Raw genomic sequence first — 19,726 nt, forward strand, 5'->3', positions numbered from 1 at the left:
CCTAATTAAAGAAATCACTTGGCTTTGAAGCAAAAAACATGTCGATGTCCTCTTTAACACCTTCCACATGTGCATACATTTTCCCATTAAGATGGTGTTGCAGTGAACAAAAAAGATAATAATCTGATGGTGCCATATCTGGAGAATATGGTGGGTGAGGGGAGAACTTCCCAACCCAATTCCATAATCTTGTGTTGCATCAAACGTGCCACATGTGGACATGCATTGTCATGAAGAAGAAGAACACCTTTCCGATTGATGAGTGAAAGGCATTTCTGATAAAGGGCTTGATTTAAATGTTTCATTTGCTGACTGTAGATCTGTGCATTGATAGTTTGTTGTGGATTGAGGAGTTCAAAATGAATTACTTCTTTGATGTCCCACCAAATGCAAAGCATCACTTTCTCTGGACTGAGGCATTGTTTTTGGCATTTAATATTTGCATAGAGTATCCATTTTTCATCACCTGTGACAATTCTGTCCAAAAATGGTTCACGCGCATTATGCGCCAGTAGAGATGAAGCAACATTCACACATTGGAAACGATGATCATCAGTAAGTTCGTGAGGCACCCAAACACCTTCTTTGTGGAGTATTCCTATATTCTTTAGATGTTTATGTATTGTTTCATGAGAGACATGCAATTTCAGGACCATTTCATGAGTGTGTTGCCTTAGGTTAGACTCAACAAGCGTCTTCAGAGTATCAATATCAATTCCAACATGTTGGCCCCTGCCATCACAGTTTTTAAGGCTAAAGTCACCTGAATGAAATTTGCCGAACCATCGTTGACACTTACGAATGTTCAAAACATTTCCATAAACTTCTTTGATATTCTTTGTGGCTACAGAGGCATTGTTTCCCTTCTTGTATTCAAACAGCATTACATGCCAAATGTGTGTCTCATCGTGTGCCATCACTATAAAGGATTAGAGTACACTAAACTATACACATTATACAGGCTACACTAACGTGACGTTTAGGTGGTTCGTTTAACTATTATACGTGATGTACGTTTTTTTGGGGGGTGGTTAATGAAAGTGTTCCAAAATGTGACAAATTTCTTGATGACCTAATATTTGATTGCTGTAGTGCTTTTCTTTGGATTTTTTTATGTCGGAGCATCTTAGACTGAACATGCCTGATAGAACTGTATAGTTGCAAGTTTTGTTGTTTATGTTTGATAAATATCTCTGCAATATTAATTAAAGTGTACAACACATTCCGTGTCAGACCAAAGTCATATTCAGTCCATGACAGTAAGACATGTTCATTAAAACTTGATAAGTTTCTATTTTTAACTCGATTAAAAATGAAAAATGAAGGTGTGACTTGAGAAATACATTATTAAACAGAGATAAATTGACACAGCAATTATTATTACCCCAGGCTATTTCACTAACCTACATTGTAAACAAACGTGTACACTAGATACAATAACCTTCACACAACTTTTATTTTCAGTGACCAACCCATTTATTTTCAATAACCACCAGAATATACCCACTACAATGTTTATTTCTTTTTCTTGATTTTTAATGCATGTCTTGCCTTCACTTCCATCCAAGAATAGAAACAGATACTGCATATTGGATGGACAGTTTTAGGTTGTTCCTTCATCTTAGACTTACCTTTTTAATGGCTAATATTAGTTTTTTCCCTTTGCATTTATCAGTATATCAAAGGAAAATTTATTGTTGTCATTGTCAGAACTGATGACCTGTAGTGGTGCACATGGTTTCAAACTTTCAGAGATTAATATCCAAATTCCCACAAGACAATAATTGCTGTGTCAGTGAGAAAATTTTGTTGTTTTCATTTTCCCCACAGAATACAAACATAATTATCACATTATTGCCTCACAGCATATCTTGGAGAATGTGTCTTACATTTTCTTTCAAAACAATGTTTTTTATAAACTTTTGTCATTAAAACACTTAAAAATAAGGATGGAACAGTATATGCTCTGATCAGTTATTGAACTATCCAATGAAATCCTATCCAAGCAGATATTAATTTTGTAATGATAATAAGATTTTTATCACCAAATTATCTCACAATATTATGCAGACATGATACTCCTTGCGTGTACAGTCTAGGTTACCAAAGTCCACTATGAAGACTAGACTTACTTCTGACAGTCTTATAACTTCCATTCTATCTTCTTGTGTGATCATATTTGTTAGGCTTCCCAGTAAAGCAGGGAGGAGGAGGTACCTAATATAATACAAACAGGAAAGTGTTACTATTATAATACTCATGAAAAAAAAAACTGTAACCTCAAAATGCCATATTTAATAAGGTGTTTGATCTGCAATTTCAAAAACTATTTCATGTTTTATCATACTTTGGAATAAGTTATATCCCCTTGTGTCTGTACTTTCAATAATTTTAAGTTTTTATACCTCATTTACAGCATTGACTTTATTATTTATATTAGCATTGGTACAGAAAATAGTGAATATTGCTGTGAAGTTAGGATTAAATTATACTAATTACTATAGTGTCACACCATGCTGGTCTCATGCATTAATGTGTAACCTAAAAAGTAGATGATTTCTTATGCAGATATTAGCTGAAGCTAAGCCCTGATCCTAAGTTTTAATATAGATTTCTACACAAAATTGCAATACCAAACTTTAATACAGCGTGAACAACTTCAATAATATGTAGATTTAAGTAGATAACTTTTAGATGCTATATTTGACAATTAAGTTAAAACAAAGGATTCCTATTATCCTAATTAGTTATTAATGCTCAACACAACTGAATTAATTAGATCTGAATGTTTTACCAAAAGTTCTCAGTAAGTAAATCTGCCAATTTTTATGGATATATAGCACAGAACATTTTTTTCTAAGAAAATACATCCAAGTGTCCTCCATATAACTGAAAGAGTGATTCACTTTAAAACTTCAAGTTAAATACACTGTTGAATCTGACAGACGGATGCTATAGCTCAAGGCTTAGTAAAGTTTGTTACTTATATCATGCTAACCAATATCAAATAATAAAGTTGTGTATTTATATCTGTTTTACATTTTTAACAGATTTTAATAAATCCACCTAAAGAGATAATTATATATATTTTTTATACTGTCAATATAATAATTTTGTTTCTGAACTTATAGACTTGGCAAAGTTTTAATGGAGGACAATAGAAAGATGATTCTAGCTACTAGAAAACATATATCGACATGCAGTGTCGACTACAATTATTTTAAGGCAAACTTGAATATTTTAATTATTCTGACTTTGTCTCCTAGTGGGACAACTATAAATCTACGGGTTTACAATGCTAAAATCCTGGATTTGATTCCTTGAGGTGGACCAAGCAGATAACCTACTTTGGCTTTGCTCTGAAAAACAAACAAACATTTTGACTATATTAAATAGAATATTTGCTAATGTCTTTTGAATGTTAAATAAATGTTTACAATGATATAATTCAATTTTTTATAAGATTACAGTATATCAGTGATGATTGTTGTTTTTTTTAGATAGTTGATGCAGAAAAATATCAGGCATGGTAGTATGCTTGGGTGTTAAGAGTAGCATTTGATTTGTTCATGTAATTAGTAACATGCACTTGAATTAAAAACTTGAAATATTCTTGTATTTTAAAATGACAGGTAAACTGGAAATTGTATTGAAGATTTTGTAAAAAGTATTGGAACTTTAAATCAGTAGTGTTACTTTTGGGTTGTAATGATTTGATATTTGTACTGTTTGTCATTAGTCTAGCTGGTTCACATGGCTCACCCCCAAGCTCTTCACTTGTACTCACTGCTCAGTGCTCACGAGTGATCTGTTCTTCCTGTTTAATACTTACTGAACCAAAGGACCATTTCAATTAACCTATAAAATACATGGTCATGTTAACTCTTTTTATATATATGTATTTTACATATCTAAACTCTTAGCTTTGAGTATAAATGCATCCTAGAATTTATGAAATGTTTAGCTTTTATTACAACTACAATTCAGCATTTGGTGTAATAATACACTGTGCACTTCAAGGCACATGTGGAAAGAGGAGTTTATTGGTTATATTTTATAAATGATTTGGTACATGCTTATGAGTACAGGAGTTTATTGTTATATTTTGACTCCTATACTCGTAATCATGTACCAAATCATTATAAAATATAACCAATAGACTTCTATACTCGTAATCATGTACCACATCATTTATAAAATATATCAGAGACAGTTTTTTGAATGCAATCTATTTTATTCATTTATGTAAGTACTATATATCCAGGAATTTGGCTACATGTTCCTCCCACAAATGCTTTCAGGTCTCATATAAAAAACATTAAGATTTTTTAATGTAGTACATAGAGTTTCATTTTGTGTGCAGTGATATTTATGTGGAAACAAGGTTTGTTTGGAGCTTATGATACCTCAAGAAATTTTCTGAAGAAGTGAAAATTGAGATTGGATGAGATTCAAATCTGACACTGTGCTTACTGGACAGATACTTTAGCTAATTAAGCTAACAAATCTAGAATGGTGGTAATCTTAGTGGTTATTAAGTGCCACCTCGTAGATCGATAACCATGCCAAATAATGATGCAAAATAATATCAGGTAGAGTATTTATGGGCATATATGCTTATTCAACTAAAATCTGTATCTTGATGCACATGAGCATCATCAGCACTGCATCTAAAGTTATGTTATGAGTGCCGAATGATGCACGTGTATGTCATCTATTTTCTATATCTTGTCATGGGTTTTGGTTACGTTTAAAATGTACAAGAAAGGTGAATCATAGTCATGGAAATATCACATTAAAGTTTCTGTGGGGTTTTGAATTCTTTTTTATCATGTGCTTTGAAGGAGCAATATTTTTATCCATTTTATAAAAGACAAACGGAATATATATATATATATATATATATATATAAAATCCATAACCAAGCAAAATTGCTATGCAAGGAGACCCTCAAGTGAGAACTGCCACAACAGAATTGATTTTTAATGCATACTGACTCGAATAAAATGCATTTGCCTCAATTCTTTTGTTGATGCACAGATGCATCTATGTGTCAGTGGCACTGGCTAACATACCTTTAGAAGAACATGTGCATCCAGTGGCAGTGAACATGTTAAGGAAGGAATTTGGCTAGACTCTTGATTTACCAATCCCTTAGCCTTTAATCTTAGTGTTCACTCCATCTAAAAAACATTCTGACTCCATGTTATGATGGGTCTTGCTTAAAGACAAAATTATATGTATTTCATGCAGCAGTTTGTTTTATTCTTCCTTTTAACTTTTACAATTATTTAAAAATTACTTTCTATTTAGAGAACCAGTTTCATAGCTTTCACTACTCTTCAGTCCCACTTTTCCTACATCCTGTAAACAATAAAATTTGAGTATAAAACGTTGTATTTTAAAAATACTTAAAAATATGTAAAATCATAATTTAAAATCACAGCAAAGTGTATAATCCTTGATTAAATGAAATAACTGTAGGCAAAATTGTCAGAAAACATTTATATACAGATAAAAGAACTAAAAGGAAATGCAAATAATTTAAGACAAAATATGTCAAACAGGCTTCACACTAGTTATGAACAAAAACATAAAGAAATATATAAGAGAAAGAAAGAAACTAGGATTTGACTGTTGGTCTTTCAGAGAAAAAAAATGAGAAAGAGCACAGATAACTAATACAAAAATTAAATTGTCATTCAGTCATGCAACTACTGTGGGATTCTTTAGAGTGAATTGTGAATAGTAACATATTGAAAAAAATTGTTTTTCGAGTTATTTAGAATTGTATTTCTTTCGGGTTGTTAGTTTTTGTTTTTGAGTGTATTATTAAACTGACAATCTAAGGTTTTTAACAATGAACTGTAATTTGGTGTACTGAGAAGTGATTGGATTATGCATTATAAAAACCTAAATACTATTTTATTCATGGTTGATTGGTGTTTTGCAAATAAATGAAAAGTACATAGTGTGTTTGAAATTAGTAGTTTGAAGATTTTGAATGAAATATGTAGAAAAATGTAATTTTTTGACCCATTATAGGTTTACTTTAGAGACTTTCTTCAACGTTGTAATGATTATAATATAGAGAAAATAGAACTTCTAGAACCTGATGCCTTCACAAGTGAAAAGTTCACATCTTCAGGAGCTCCGATAAATCTTTCAGAATTATCAGCAATGGGGAAAAAAAGACAAGAAAAAATTGCAAGATACAAAAAACAAAAAGAAATGGAAAATAAATTAAATGATCTGGAAAAATGTATTGAAAATCCATCCACAGATGAAGAAATTGTGGTATGTCTATCAACAGTTTTTGATTTATTGTAATATTGTATGTTAAAATTGTATATGAATTTTTCCTATCTGAAGGCATACTTGAATAATAAGTACTGCCATGTAAGTCAATATGGCTAGCCTAGGTAATAGCTCTCATTGTCTTTTCTAACCTCCTAGACATAGTTGAAACTTTAAAACATCTGTTGTTTTTATGCCTCCATTTCTTAGAGAAGTAGAGTGGGGCATATTGGTCTTCTCCTGTCTATCTGTTCATCTCCTGATCTTGTGGACAGAATATCTCAAGATTGGATGGATGAATTTTGACGAAACTCATACAGCAGTTATTACATACAAAGCTCTAAATTTGAATAAATTGTTAAAGTTATGGGTCAAAGTCATATAACCATTGGTACATAAAAAATATTCTCCAACCTTGTGGACGTAATACTTCAATACATGATGAATGGATATTCACTAAACTTGTACAATAAGTACTACATACAAAGTTTGATTAAATTTTGAATGCCATTTGTTGAAGGTCAAAGTCAATCAAATTGGAGAGACTTCAACAAACAGTGTAACATTAGTGGGGGCATAGGTGTTTTGTGAATACAAGTTACACTTTTTTACTATATGTAAGCTCAAAATTTGATTTCATTTTGTTGAAAATTGCATGAAGTTTTACTGTACATGTTCTTAAGTCAACCATAGTAATGTCCATCAGGCTAAATTCAAAATCCAGAAAGGTGACGCAGTGTTGGAGAAATTAAACCTTCAGAATTTGTTCAGATCTTTCAAATTTATCTCATTTAATGTTCTTTCTTTCAGTAGAAAGTTTTTGAATTTTTATGAATTAATAATACTCAAATAGAAACTGTGCATTTCAAAACATACTTATTATTCTTGGAGATGGCTTGAATGGGTAATGAAGAAAAAGTTTATTATAAGTTTAACAACAGATGTACAACGTTTTGACATGGTTTTGTCATCATCACCTGATGAAGACAAAACCTTGTCGAAATGTTGTCCATTTGCTGTTATGTTAAACTTATATTAAAGTTTTTCTTCATTACCCATTCCAGCTATCTCCAAGCATTATTAGTCTCAAAGTGGGTTCCTCGTCATCAAATTGGAAATACTTATCATTTGCTGACACTTCAGCTATTTCTCGATCTTCTCTTTGCCCATCTAAGTATTGAACTCGCTTGCTCCAGTCTTTTATACCCCACTTGAATGTCCTTGGCAATATCTAATTTGCAAAGTTCTCCACCAACATCGGTACACCCTCTATCCAAGTACTGTATTTAAACACCTTATTCAGATAATGTAATCACTCTTTCTTGACAAAGTGTTCAGCATAGGTTTCTATACAGGAGCACTGTGATTGTTAAAGTTTTTCAGTTGTGACTTTCAATGTCGATTTCTGTTTTCTACAGTGAAAATTTAGTTTATTTAAAAAAAAAAATGCCATTTTTCAGACATGAATTCCTGAGTTAACATTTCCACCATAGAGGCTAACCAAACTTCCCCTATTCCACCTCTGCTATCTGGAATTTGCCAATTATCCTGGACATGCTGGGGAGAATTTAGATTCCCTTTTTCTGGCTCCTTTGTTTACCAGGTTCATTTCAACAGAAGACAATCTAGATCAACCACCTCCTGCTCCTTTTATTCAGTTGGTTAATTGATTTTGTGAGGTTTTTGGCTTATCCCCTGTTGCTTTTGAGTCTACTCCTTCCTTGTTGGCAGAAACGATGGCAAGTGACTACTTAGTTCTTTCTCCATCTCCAGATAGTGCTGTTCATGCTGGGAGATTTGCTAATCAATTACATGAAGAGATAGCTATAACTTGTCCTCCATGTTTATCAGAACAGCATTTCTTGGCTTTTGACCACCAGGAAGAGGTATCCTTAGGGTCTCAATGACTGGACTCCCCTTTTGGACATGTGGAATTTCAGATTGGAACCTGTGATCACCTTAAACAGATCAAATTTTTTTCGAAATCGTCTGACACTCATGACAGTCCTGCAATATTTATCTTTTCTCCAACTTTTGTCTGAAGCTTATCAATGTTGTCCTTACCAGTTTAAGGACGAGATGAGACCTTTGTTGATGACAACTATGGTCAGATTGTTGACCTCAGTTCTTTCCTTAGTTTCCTTGCTTGTTTGTTGCTGGAACTTATTGGGTAGAGATGCCTTGTTGGAGGGTGTTCGTCTACTATCTACTGCTCTTCGGAAATTATGGGACGCCTTTTTTCTTTGTCCCTTGTTATTTGCTGGAGTTCCAAAGATCTTGGAATTAAGGATAGATGCTGCCCGTTTACATTATTCATTATCGTCATTGGCCTTTCATCTCTCTTTGACAACAGCTGGTAGTTTGGGAGTGTCTGCCCATCATGTTTTCCAACCCCCAACTTCATTCCCTCATTCTATTGGTTCACACAATAGAATCCGTCCTTATCTTCATGGATCTTCTGCTAGGATGGATCGGTGCCAACAGCCTCAGTGACTTCCATGTACTGGGGGGGGTCCTGTATGAGGATGATTACATCATTTTATCAACAGCTGGATTTCCTTCACCATCTGTGTTCTGGTGTCAGGTTTGAACATTCAGTTTACATCTCCACCTCCATTATCCACCCAACTTGTTGTTTTTTCACCTTCAACAGATCCGCAGCAAGTGGAACTTTGTCCTCAAGCCATTAGAGAGTTGTTAGACAAAAAGGACGGTAGAGAGGGTCAATCCCGTTCTTCTGGGATTTTATTCCCATCTTTTTGTGGTGCCCAAGAAAACTGGAGATTGGCATCTAATTATCGATCTGTCAGGATCCAATCAATTTTCGGATCCTCCTTGTTTTATGATGGAATCTTTTCTCAACTTACAATAGCATTTTTCACTCAGTCTTTGGATGATCAAGTTCGATGTTACTGAAGAATATCTTCACATTCCCACAGCAGAGTCATCCCGCCGATTTATACAATTTGTGCACAAGGGTCAAGTGCTGCAGTTCAGAGCTCTGCCTTTTGGCCATGCATCAACACTTTATGTCTTTTGCAGAAAGGTAGGAGCTTTTTGTTGCCACTTGCATTCCTTTGCCCTGCGAACACATCATTATTTGGACAACTGGCTACTTTTGGCACCATCTTGTCAGTTGACAGAACAAGATACCCAGAGGCCGCAAAGGGAAGCTTCCTTATCAAAGTAGAGAAATCCATTCTTTCAACAACTCAATACCTTGTCCATCTCTGGGTCTTCTACAACATGTACTTAGGTCGGGCTCAGCCGACTCCCATCAGACTACAAGCTATTGGAAAGAACAATCAGTCTTTTACTTATGTCTCCTTCTCCTACTGCACAAATGGTTCTCTCTCTTTTTTGGGGATGTGGACATCCCTCAAATCTCCTATTCCCTTGGGAAAAGCCCATATGAGGTCCCTTCATTGGTCGCTTTGTGACCAGCGGAGCATGAACTTTGATCCTACATTTCTCGTCAAGGGGGCACATATCCTTATCGACTTCTTTTGGATATTCCAAATATAAGAAGGTTTTTAACTCTCCAGTTATGTCTAATCTTTCAAAATCCTTTCACATTCTTTGGCCCAAACAGCCTTTTCAATTACCTAATTGGGATGTTAAGATTGTCTTAAGAGAAAGTTTGTCCACTTCAGTGTTGATTCCTTTCTTCTTGTAATTCCGGTGGTTTGGGAATGCATCACTTTATGGCTACAAGTTGGGATCCAATACAAAATATATCTATATATCACATTGCGGTCCAATTGTCCCACCAACATAGGATATAGGAACCAAGACCCCTTAATTCCAACACCAAGTTGGTAGAACCTCGGCTATCTGATTGGGGCTGGCCTTTAATAATTGTTCATGTACAATTCTACCCTTGATATCAATATTCAGTTCTGGGTGAAGAGCATACCTGTTCTGGATGTAGTGTGGTTTTCCTCACTTGGGTACCACTCTTATCTTGGTACATCCAGGTTCTAAGCGGATGCTTTCTGTATGGATAATGCCCTAACTGGCTCCTCCACCTTCTCAGTGTGGGATTCTAGCTAAAGTGTCAGTGAATGTTAAGTATGTTTTGGAAGTTAACATTTTCCTAAATTGAAAATGTATTTTCAATAATACTTACCTTCACTGATACTCTTCCAGCTTTCCTCCCCACTAAGAGCCAGTGTTAGCATTGGGAATGGCTTAAGTCTTGAACAAGTGATTACATTATCTGAATGAGGTGCTTATATACAGTACTTGGATGGAGGGCGTATTGATGTTGGTGGAGAATTTTGCAAGCGAGTTCAATGCTTAGATGAGCAAAGAGGTAGAAACCTTGAAGACCAAGAAATAGCTAAAGTGTCAGTGGAGGTAAGTATTATTGGAAATACATTTTCAGTTTAGAAAAATGTTAACTTTGGCCTATCAAGAATTTTATGAATCAAAGAAATTCAGTGAGGAGAACATGAAGTATTGCTGTTATCAAAGTATGGTTGATTATTTTTAAGGTATTAAGGGAATGTATATCAGTTGATTAATTGAATGTATCTGTTGTAATAACTTACTGTCTCATTGCTAATATACATTTGTCTTTGAATTTGACTAATGACTTGTGATAATTAAGAGATTGTTGAGGTATGTGTATAAATACAAAATTAAGTAGTGTTTCTGTAAATTAATATCATGCTTACTTTACTGCATAGCAATCTTTTTCTAAAATCTTTAATATGATAACTGTGATAATAAACTGTCATTGTAAAGTCAGCATGATTTAACCAGCATGTGTTCTCAAGATCTCCTTTTATTTTCATTACTTTATATGTGAGGTCAAAACAAAACTTCACATAATAATGATATACACTGTACTGCTCTTCACAAAGTTCTTGTATTAATTACACAATGATAATACATATAAAGGGAATCAATATGAATAAAAACTTATGATAGTATAGAAGTAGGGCTTGAGTAGAGTAGCTTTTATTGTTTTTAGAACAGTTTACAATTAACCGATCTTACTTGTCAGTGCTTAATACCGGAGAGAACTAATTAGGAAATTATCAACATGAAAACTAGCCTAAATATACGATTCTATTGTACTTTGAATACTTTTCCATGATATGCTTTGTATTCCAGATTGTTAAATAATTGTTACTATAACTTTAAGGTGAAGTGTGCATGGTCTTTGTAACAAGTACTAACAATAAAATTACTCATAAAAGTATTTTCCACGGTATCTTCTAATGTCTGCTGCATTCTTAGAGAGAGTACTGGCTCTTAACCATAAAAAAGTGGATCAGCACAGCTCTTGATGAACTTGGTTCCTTGGAGAGTAAGTAAAAAAATTCTACATTTGAATCTGAATTTCAAATTATATTCCTACAAATGACAATAGTAATTTGTAAATGAGGTTTATTTTGTAAGTAACCTAACTTATTTTTAAAGTGTGAATTATACACTCATACATAACATAGTTGGATATGCAATTTTTTCTCATGGGAAATGCAAAAACAATTTGTTGGACAACGTTTGAAAAATAGATTTAAATATGTACATGATGTTGGCCATATACATACATATAAATATAAATATATAAATTTTTCATAAAATTTCCTGATTTTGAATTGTGTATAACTAAATTCATGTGAGATGAGTTTATGCATGATTGACAACGACCTTTAAACAAAAGTAATTTATCTTTTCTTAATGCACACATTTCTCTTTATGTATTTATAGTAGGCTTTACTAGAAAGTGATGTTTGAGATGTGACCATTATATATAAATAGGTACAACAACTAAAGAGTAAATGCATCATTTTGAAGCTTTGTGCTGCCAGTTTCAGTTTATGTTTTAGTTAACACACCTGAAGAAGCTGTAAAGCGAAACATTGAGTGTTTAGTTAAATATAAACAACATATTGGTGTTATAAGGTCATTTATTTGTAGCATTAATATTGAACATGAACATTTTGAGTGTTGTTTCAAGAATAAGCCTGCTTTTTAAGGTGGTTTTTGCCCAAATGTTCTTCATATAAAAGATACAAAAATGTTAATTGAGAAACCTTAAGAACTGATGGCAAAGTTACAGTCAACAGCTTAAACATTTTAAAAATAAAACAAACAACACTTACCACATTACTAAACAGGGTGCATAAAATGTAACAAAACTAAATAGTAAAATAATTATTCTAAAAATCATCATAACTTTAAGCAGAACAGTCTTAACACTGAGAAACCAATCACTTGTTCAGTTACTCAGAAACCACGATAGTGGTTCATTATAGGGATGACACAGGAATTTGCTCAAAACTCTAATTCTAGTTTTTGCAGAGATTAGGTTCATCCTTGAATTACTACAAACTGATAAAATAAAAAAACATTTTTGTAGCTACAACAAAATAGATTCAATAATCTAAATGGTGAGTGTTAGATTACTTGGTACATTTCACACTGAACCTTCTATAAAATGAAATGTTACTTTATTCAGGGGAGCTTTAGATAGACTACAATAAGTTTTCCTTACTTTAGGGGGTCTTGAGTTTAGTATGTGGAAGGATGAGTGTATTGATTTATCACAGGTGATTGAAAAAAAAAAGAAGACAAAGCAAAGTGATGAAGTGTAACATGAAAATAAACTTTACTTTTCTGAAGAAGAAGTGAAGATAAAAAAAAAAATGATAATTAAGTGGAAAGCTTTTATTGCACTGTGAAGTTGTATGAAATAATAAAAGTAAAGGTTAAGAGAGAAAATGTTATATTTAAAAAAATATTAAAAGTAAAAGCTAAGAGAGAAAATGTTGTATTTAAGAAATAATAAAAGTAAAAGCTAAGAGAGAAAATGTTGTATTTAAGAAATAATAAAAGTAAAAGCTAAGAGAGAAAATGTTGTATTTAAGAAATAATAAAAGTAAAAGCTAAGAGAGAAAATGTTGTATTTAAGAAATAATAAAAGTAAAAGCTAAGAGAGAAAATGTTGTATCTAAGAAATAATAAAAGTAAAAGCTAATGCTGTATTTAAATACAGAAAATGAAAGTAAATTCTCACTGGTAAACACATGATCAGCTACAAGATCAGAGGTAGAACAAAGTAAAACAAAAGACAGTACTCCACTGATGGGTATTAGCCCATTCAGTCTTGAGTCTGCTCTTCTCAAAGATGGAAAAGAATCTGTCTGAGACTGCCAAAAATGCATTCACAAAGCACTTTCTCTCTATAGTCAACCAATTCAAAAGTAGACACCAAAATAAGGAAGTATCTCTCTTCCATGTGAGGGTCACAAAGTAGTCGTCCATTTATTAGGTAAACAAGGACTCAGTTTAGCTATTTCACAAAACATTAGGTAAGTTCCTTGATCGTAACAGCTACAGAAAGTAACATCCCAAGTTTCAACTGATTCTAGCAAGTTCCTGGCTGAAACTTTTAGTAATTTGAAAATTCTGTAAAGATGAAATATAAAGCTAAAGAGAGTGAGGTTTGTAGTATTTATATACTACAAGCTTTGAATGATACATAAAAATACTGCATGATGATCGTTGAAAATACTTTAAGAACTACTTATTTTAGAGTTATAATGCTACACTATCCATTACTTACATGAAGCAGGTAGAGCATAATAAACATTGATTATAACATAAATTTTTAATTGTTTCCTTTATAGTGGAAAAGCCAATTCTTGAGCACTTGAGTAAAAGGAAAACAGATGGTGACAAGGGTCATGAAGCCAAAAATGTTTCAGGAAAGAAAAAGGTACTTCATTTAACTCAGAATTTAATGAGAACACTCCATTCCTCTTATTTTGAATTTAAAAATGATTTATTTATGTAAAAATTGTGGCAATTTTGCTCCTTGTACACTGATTAGTTATATTTCTGTTTAAAGGTACGAAACAAGTATAGTGCTTATTTTGCATATCTATGACATCTCTTTCATATACACACACACACACACACACATTATCTAAGGACAACATGCAATCTGTTGGTACATTTAGACAATCTCATCCACTATACCAAATTAAAATTAAAATAAAACACTCAAAACAAGCTCTTACCATTCAAATATTTGTCAAGTCTTCCTTCAGATTTCCTTAAATTAACTGCATCTACCACATCTGAAGGCAACCTGCTGAAAAGGCCAACTGCTTTGTTAGAAAAATAAAGCTGTCTTAGCTGAAGATAACACCTACCCTGCTCAAATTTATACTTGTGTCCCCTAGTTGTACCATTTTCACCATTAAATCTAAAAAAAATGATCATACATCAACACTACCAAATTCATGTACAATCTTAAACACTTCAACGAGATCTTCTCTAATTTTTTTTCAAGAGAAAACATTTCTTGTATGACAACCTTTCCATCAGGCTGTCATCACAGTAATCCTTTTCTGAACCTGTTCCAACAATTCAATGTCCTTTCTGGGGTAAGGAGCCCAAGACTGAACACAGTAGTCCAAGTGTGAACTAACCAGTAACCTATACAATGACAATTCATGACATCAGTAATGTTTCTTTGTTAATTGCTGAGTTCAAATATTGGTACATTTGTATGGACTTCATTTCTGTTTCTCATTTTTTTGGAAACATAAATATTCCTAAGCTACTATCCTTAGAAAAATTACATGTTAAGAATTAGAGCAGTATGTTTTAATTTTAGACATGATTCATGATGATGTGTAAATTTCAGAGCTGTAAAAATGAACGGCTAAAAATGTATCTTAAGTGCACTGTATGCTCTTCTAAATGGCACTATAAAACTAAATTATATACTATGTTTTAAAACCACTAACATTATGTTTATCTTTTTCATAAAACTCTGAAATTTCATTTTTTGAATGGAAGTAATAAAATCATTACATTAAATGGCATTAATGACATCATCAAGTTAATAAACACTGCATATATACTTGAATGTTTATTATAAATTTTATTATTATTAAAAATGACATTCCTCAACAATTTTGCCTGCCCAAGTTTTGAAATTTTATATGCTTCTTTTTATAGACTCTTATTTTAAAACATTCATTACACTAGTATACAAGTTGAAAAACATAGTTTGTATAGTATCGCATTAGTCTATTAGATTTTAAAATTTTGTTCTTAGTATTGTTTAATTTCCTCATTTTTAAGTATGACTTTTTACTAAATTTTGCCTAGAACTGGAGGTCATTGTATTGTAAATTATTGATCTGTTGGGGTACAAAGTTTTTAGTTAAGTAAGTGTACCAAGAAGTGTTCATATGTATCCAACTATTCTCAAGTTATAAAGGCAGGTAGATTATTTATGAATTTCTTATTTTTGTTGCTTCTGGTGGAGGGATATACCTTTAATATAAAGTACTAGAAGCTATGAAGACAAAAAAAAATATTGGTGGAACATCCTTTTCTATTATTGTTTGTTTTGTCTTATTCACTGTTTGGAAAACTAATGAAAGAAAACTATCAAAAGCTTCCTTTCAGCTAGTTTTCATCTTGTTTCTTTGCCCTAAGTATCAGTTGCTTCCACTCATTATAAGGTTTTTTTTTTAATCTAACAATTTATATATTGAAAGGTAACATTGTAATGAATACAATAATAATATATTTTCCAAAGTATTTTATATAATCACTGTAATTGCTTGGAATGTCAAACATTATTTAAAACACTTTTGTTCACAGACTTTTTCAAGATATATTAATCAATTTTGTTTTTAATGAAAGATTAAACATTTCTTCAGGGAAGAAAAATTCATTTTGTAGATAACATTTTACAAAACTCTGATACGGTCATAGGCTTGCATAAATTTGTACAATTTTTAAAATGCTGTAAAAAATGCCTAGTAAGAAACTGAGCTTCTTGTATACTGAGCTGTTTGTAAACTGAAATGTAGCCTAGTCTGAACAGTTTCATACGAGTCCACTTACATGTAATTACTCATAGTTATGGTTATATTAATTTTGTTTAGATGCTGAAACCTATAATAATCACAAGGAATGAAATGCAGAAGAAGGTGTTTGGTGCTGGATACCCAGGCATTCCTGCAATGACTGTTGATGAATTCTATGAACAAAAATATGGAGATAATTCACAGAATCAACATAAATTTCAAGTGTAAGTATTAGAAAAGATACAAGACACAGTCGAATTTTAGAAAGGGTTAAGTATTGGTAATTTTATTGAATTAAATTTACAAGAATATAAATTTGCTTTTAAAAAAGCATGAAACTTTAGGAAAATTTAAAATTATCATCTCAACTAAGAGGTACATGTATAATAACATTGGTTAAATTACTTCTGCAATATTTGGATTTGAGATACTGAAATTACATTTATGTGTTGATTTTATTTCAAATTTTACACTTTCTAAAATGAACCAAATTTATTTTAAGATTTGGCATTTTTGATTATAAAGTGAAAGAAACTTTTATTTTTACATTATCTTCTGATCCTCTGGTGGATCAGTGGTAAGTTTATGGACTTACAATGCTAAAATCTGAGGTGAAATTCCCTGTGTTGGCCAGTGTGCTAAAACAAACAAACTTACATCAATTTTAATTTACAAATAATTGGGTCTATTTATAAGTTAAGAATTGATTTTCAATTTTGCTTTTTATTTTAAAAAGAAAATTTTTGATGTAAAATAAGGGTTAATTTATTTATCACAAATACACTTGTTTTCAAACCAAAACAACTTAAGGTTTAGAAATGAATATATTTTTATATTCGTTTACTAGTTTTCTTTTTGTGGGTCTAAGCATTATGTTTATTTTGAAAAAAGTGAATTTAAATGTTTTGTGTTTATGGAATCTTGGATTTATTTGGGGGATCTTTTAGGGCTTTCAACTTCTTGTAAGTATAGTTTAATTCTTAATTTTGTTTTACAATTTGAAGCTAATGCAAATAGTCATATGAAAAAAGAAAAATTAAACATTTAAATGTGATTATTGTACTGTGCAAGATATTTAGATGTTGTTTTCTTAGTTACTTTTATTTTTTCTGGACATTTCATTTACAAAATGTATCATGTGCCAAATCTTCAAGTTCTATATAAAACCTTGATGGAATTATAAATGTTTTTTTTTTTGTTTGTTTTTGCTAGTTCCAGTCTTCAAGACAAGAACTCTGAATTAGACACTTTAAATGCAGAAAAAGAAGAAACTGAAAAGGAACAGAAGGAAGAAACAGAAGACCATGAAACTTTGAAGAAAGCAAGAGAGTGGGATGAATGGAAAGATGGTACATAAATATTTTGTAATGTGTTTTTTAAAGTTTTATTTATGAAAGAAATATTTTGATAACATACTGAAAAGTTCACTGTGGACTTCATCTTCCAGAGGATATTTGGTTCATTTATTATTAATGTAAGTGATGAGACCTTCACCAAGTTATTGAAAAGTTATTGTTCTAAAAAGTAAATTATTGGTTGGCACAGGAGAAATTGGTTTCTATAAAACATGTATAGAAAACAACATATTTTCTGCCAGCATTTTTTATATATGAAACTTGTAAACAGTAATGTAATTAAGAATAGAGTAGGTCATTTTGAAAAGATAAACACTATGTTTATAATGATTCAGAGTCCTGTTTGGGGCCTCCCTATATTTGAATTCTTTCTCAAGACTTTTGTTTTAGAGAATGCTTCTGGCATATGTTTACTTCATTAAGATATATTAGTGTTTTTATAACCTGCAAAAATGTATATGTTTATTATTTTGTTCGTTTTCAGTTTATGTATAAAGAAAGGTATGTTTTATATATCTTTGAACAAATTAAAGTTAATTTTATGCAAAAACCAGTCAAAGTTTATTTTTCTTTCAAAATAGATCATAGAAGAGGCTGGGGCAACCGAAAAAATATGGGATGATGGTGGAGGTTGAGTTGGCTGTTCAGCTAAATTTACGGGATACATTATTTGTATTATCACCATTAGTGGAGGAGACAAAAATTGTGGCAAAAAAAAAATCACATGTGAAGTACCCATTCAGATGCTAGTAATAATATTTAAATATTGTATGTACCTACAAAAACATTGATTTTTATCACATTAAATAAAAATTAAATATAAAAACTTGTATCTGAACTGCATTAGTCAAAGTTTTGTTTTTATATGCTAACTACCAGTTATTCTAACCCACTTTTTTCTTTTTTAATTTATATGTTAATAATGTAAACCTAGTATGAATAGTTCTGGATTTATCAAACATTCATATGCAGTAATATCACAATATACTTTTGGAATTGTGAAATGTTTTAAGTTCTATTAATAGCAGTATGAAGTATGTAATACAAATGACATATTTATTGTTTTTGTTACTTAGTGTTCTCAAGACACTTTACATAACATATACACTTGTATAGATCAGAACTTAGGATCCAAGATATTCCATTCTATTCATAAAACATTAGTTAGTATATCTTATTAAGCATTATAACAATATTTCTAAGAGTATTCAATTTAATGTAATGTTTAATATAATGTATATAAACACACATTTTTCTTATTTAAACATACCAGTATTGTTAAATTATGTGAGATCCTTGTACTTCGTAAGACATTAGAGGAAAGTGTGATTAAATTAAATTTTTTTTGTTTAACCCATTCAGTGTTATCACTATACGAGATACAGTAGTCCGTGAGAATGCTATCACTGTGTAACATACAGGTTTATTTTTCCTGCCACCCTTTGAATTTGTATTGGCGCTCTGACTAGTTACCTCGTGAGAGTGCCGATACGGATTCAAAGAGTGAAGGGAAAATAAACCCGTATGTTAGATGGTGATAGCATTCTCACGGACTACTGTATCTCGTACAGTGATAACACTTAAAGGGTTAATATTGTTACTGATAATGATGTATGAAATACAAAGTGTAGTCTTGCATCAGAAACCAAAATAAAGGCAGTCATTATTCATTATTGCCAAGAGAACTAGTGCAAAATATTCAAATCTTACTTACATGCTGGTGATGTTTTGTAATGTGCAATTTTGTATCACACATTTTAACTTCTGATTGGCTAAAACTATCATAACTATTGAATTGCTTTGGCAGTATCTCAGAAATGTGAAATTGTAGGTGCTTTCATACTATCTGAAATTATGTCAGGTAGACTGCAGGAATTGGGCAAAAAGATCTGAAACAGTGCTTCAATAACCATATGCAGGACTTTTACGCATGTTTATCAACAATATCATTATGAGATAAAGATAATTCATAGTTATATATAAAGTAATATATAAATATTTATGAAATATTGAATGCTTGAGTAAAAGAAAGCGCAGTATTGGAATATTTATACAAATTCACCAACCGATTTTAATTTTTTTGCACCACTGTAATGATACATTGTAATATTTGCTTCCTGTGTCGATCATGCACCTGTCTCTTGATTAGTCACCGATGAATTTTTGCCTTTTTTTATCTTTACAATCTGCTTACGATATTTTTTAAACCATATATCACTATTTTTA

General features: G+C 31.7%; 1 protein-coding gene across 1 annotated transcript; it reads left to right on the plus strand.

The window, feature by feature from the left end:
- Positions 1-5,630: 5,630 nt before the first annotated feature.
- LOC106458419 (immunoglobulin-binding protein 1-like) lies at positions 5,631-19,170 on the plus strand. Its single transcript, XM_013917930.2, has 6 exons — positions 5,631-6,297; positions 11,545-11,614; positions 13,941-14,029; positions 16,224-16,369; positions 17,358-17,494; positions 18,082-19,170. The coding sequence occupies exons 1-6, from the start codon at positions 6,181-6,183 to the stop codon at positions 18,120-18,122; spliced, it is 600 nt and encodes a 199-aa protein (XP_013773384.1). The 5' UTR covers positions 5,631-6,180; the 3' UTR covers positions 18,123-19,170.
- The last annotated feature ends 556 nt before the right edge of the window (positions 19,171-19,726 follow it).

This window comes from Limulus polyphemus, unplaced genomic scaffold, assembly GCF_000517525.1.
Source record: "Limulus polyphemus unplaced genomic scaffold, Limulus_polyphemus-2.1.2 Scaffold459, whole genome shotgun sequence".
Lineage (NCBI taxonomy): Eukaryota > Metazoa > Arthropoda > Merostomata > Xiphosura > Limulidae > Limulus > Limulus polyphemus.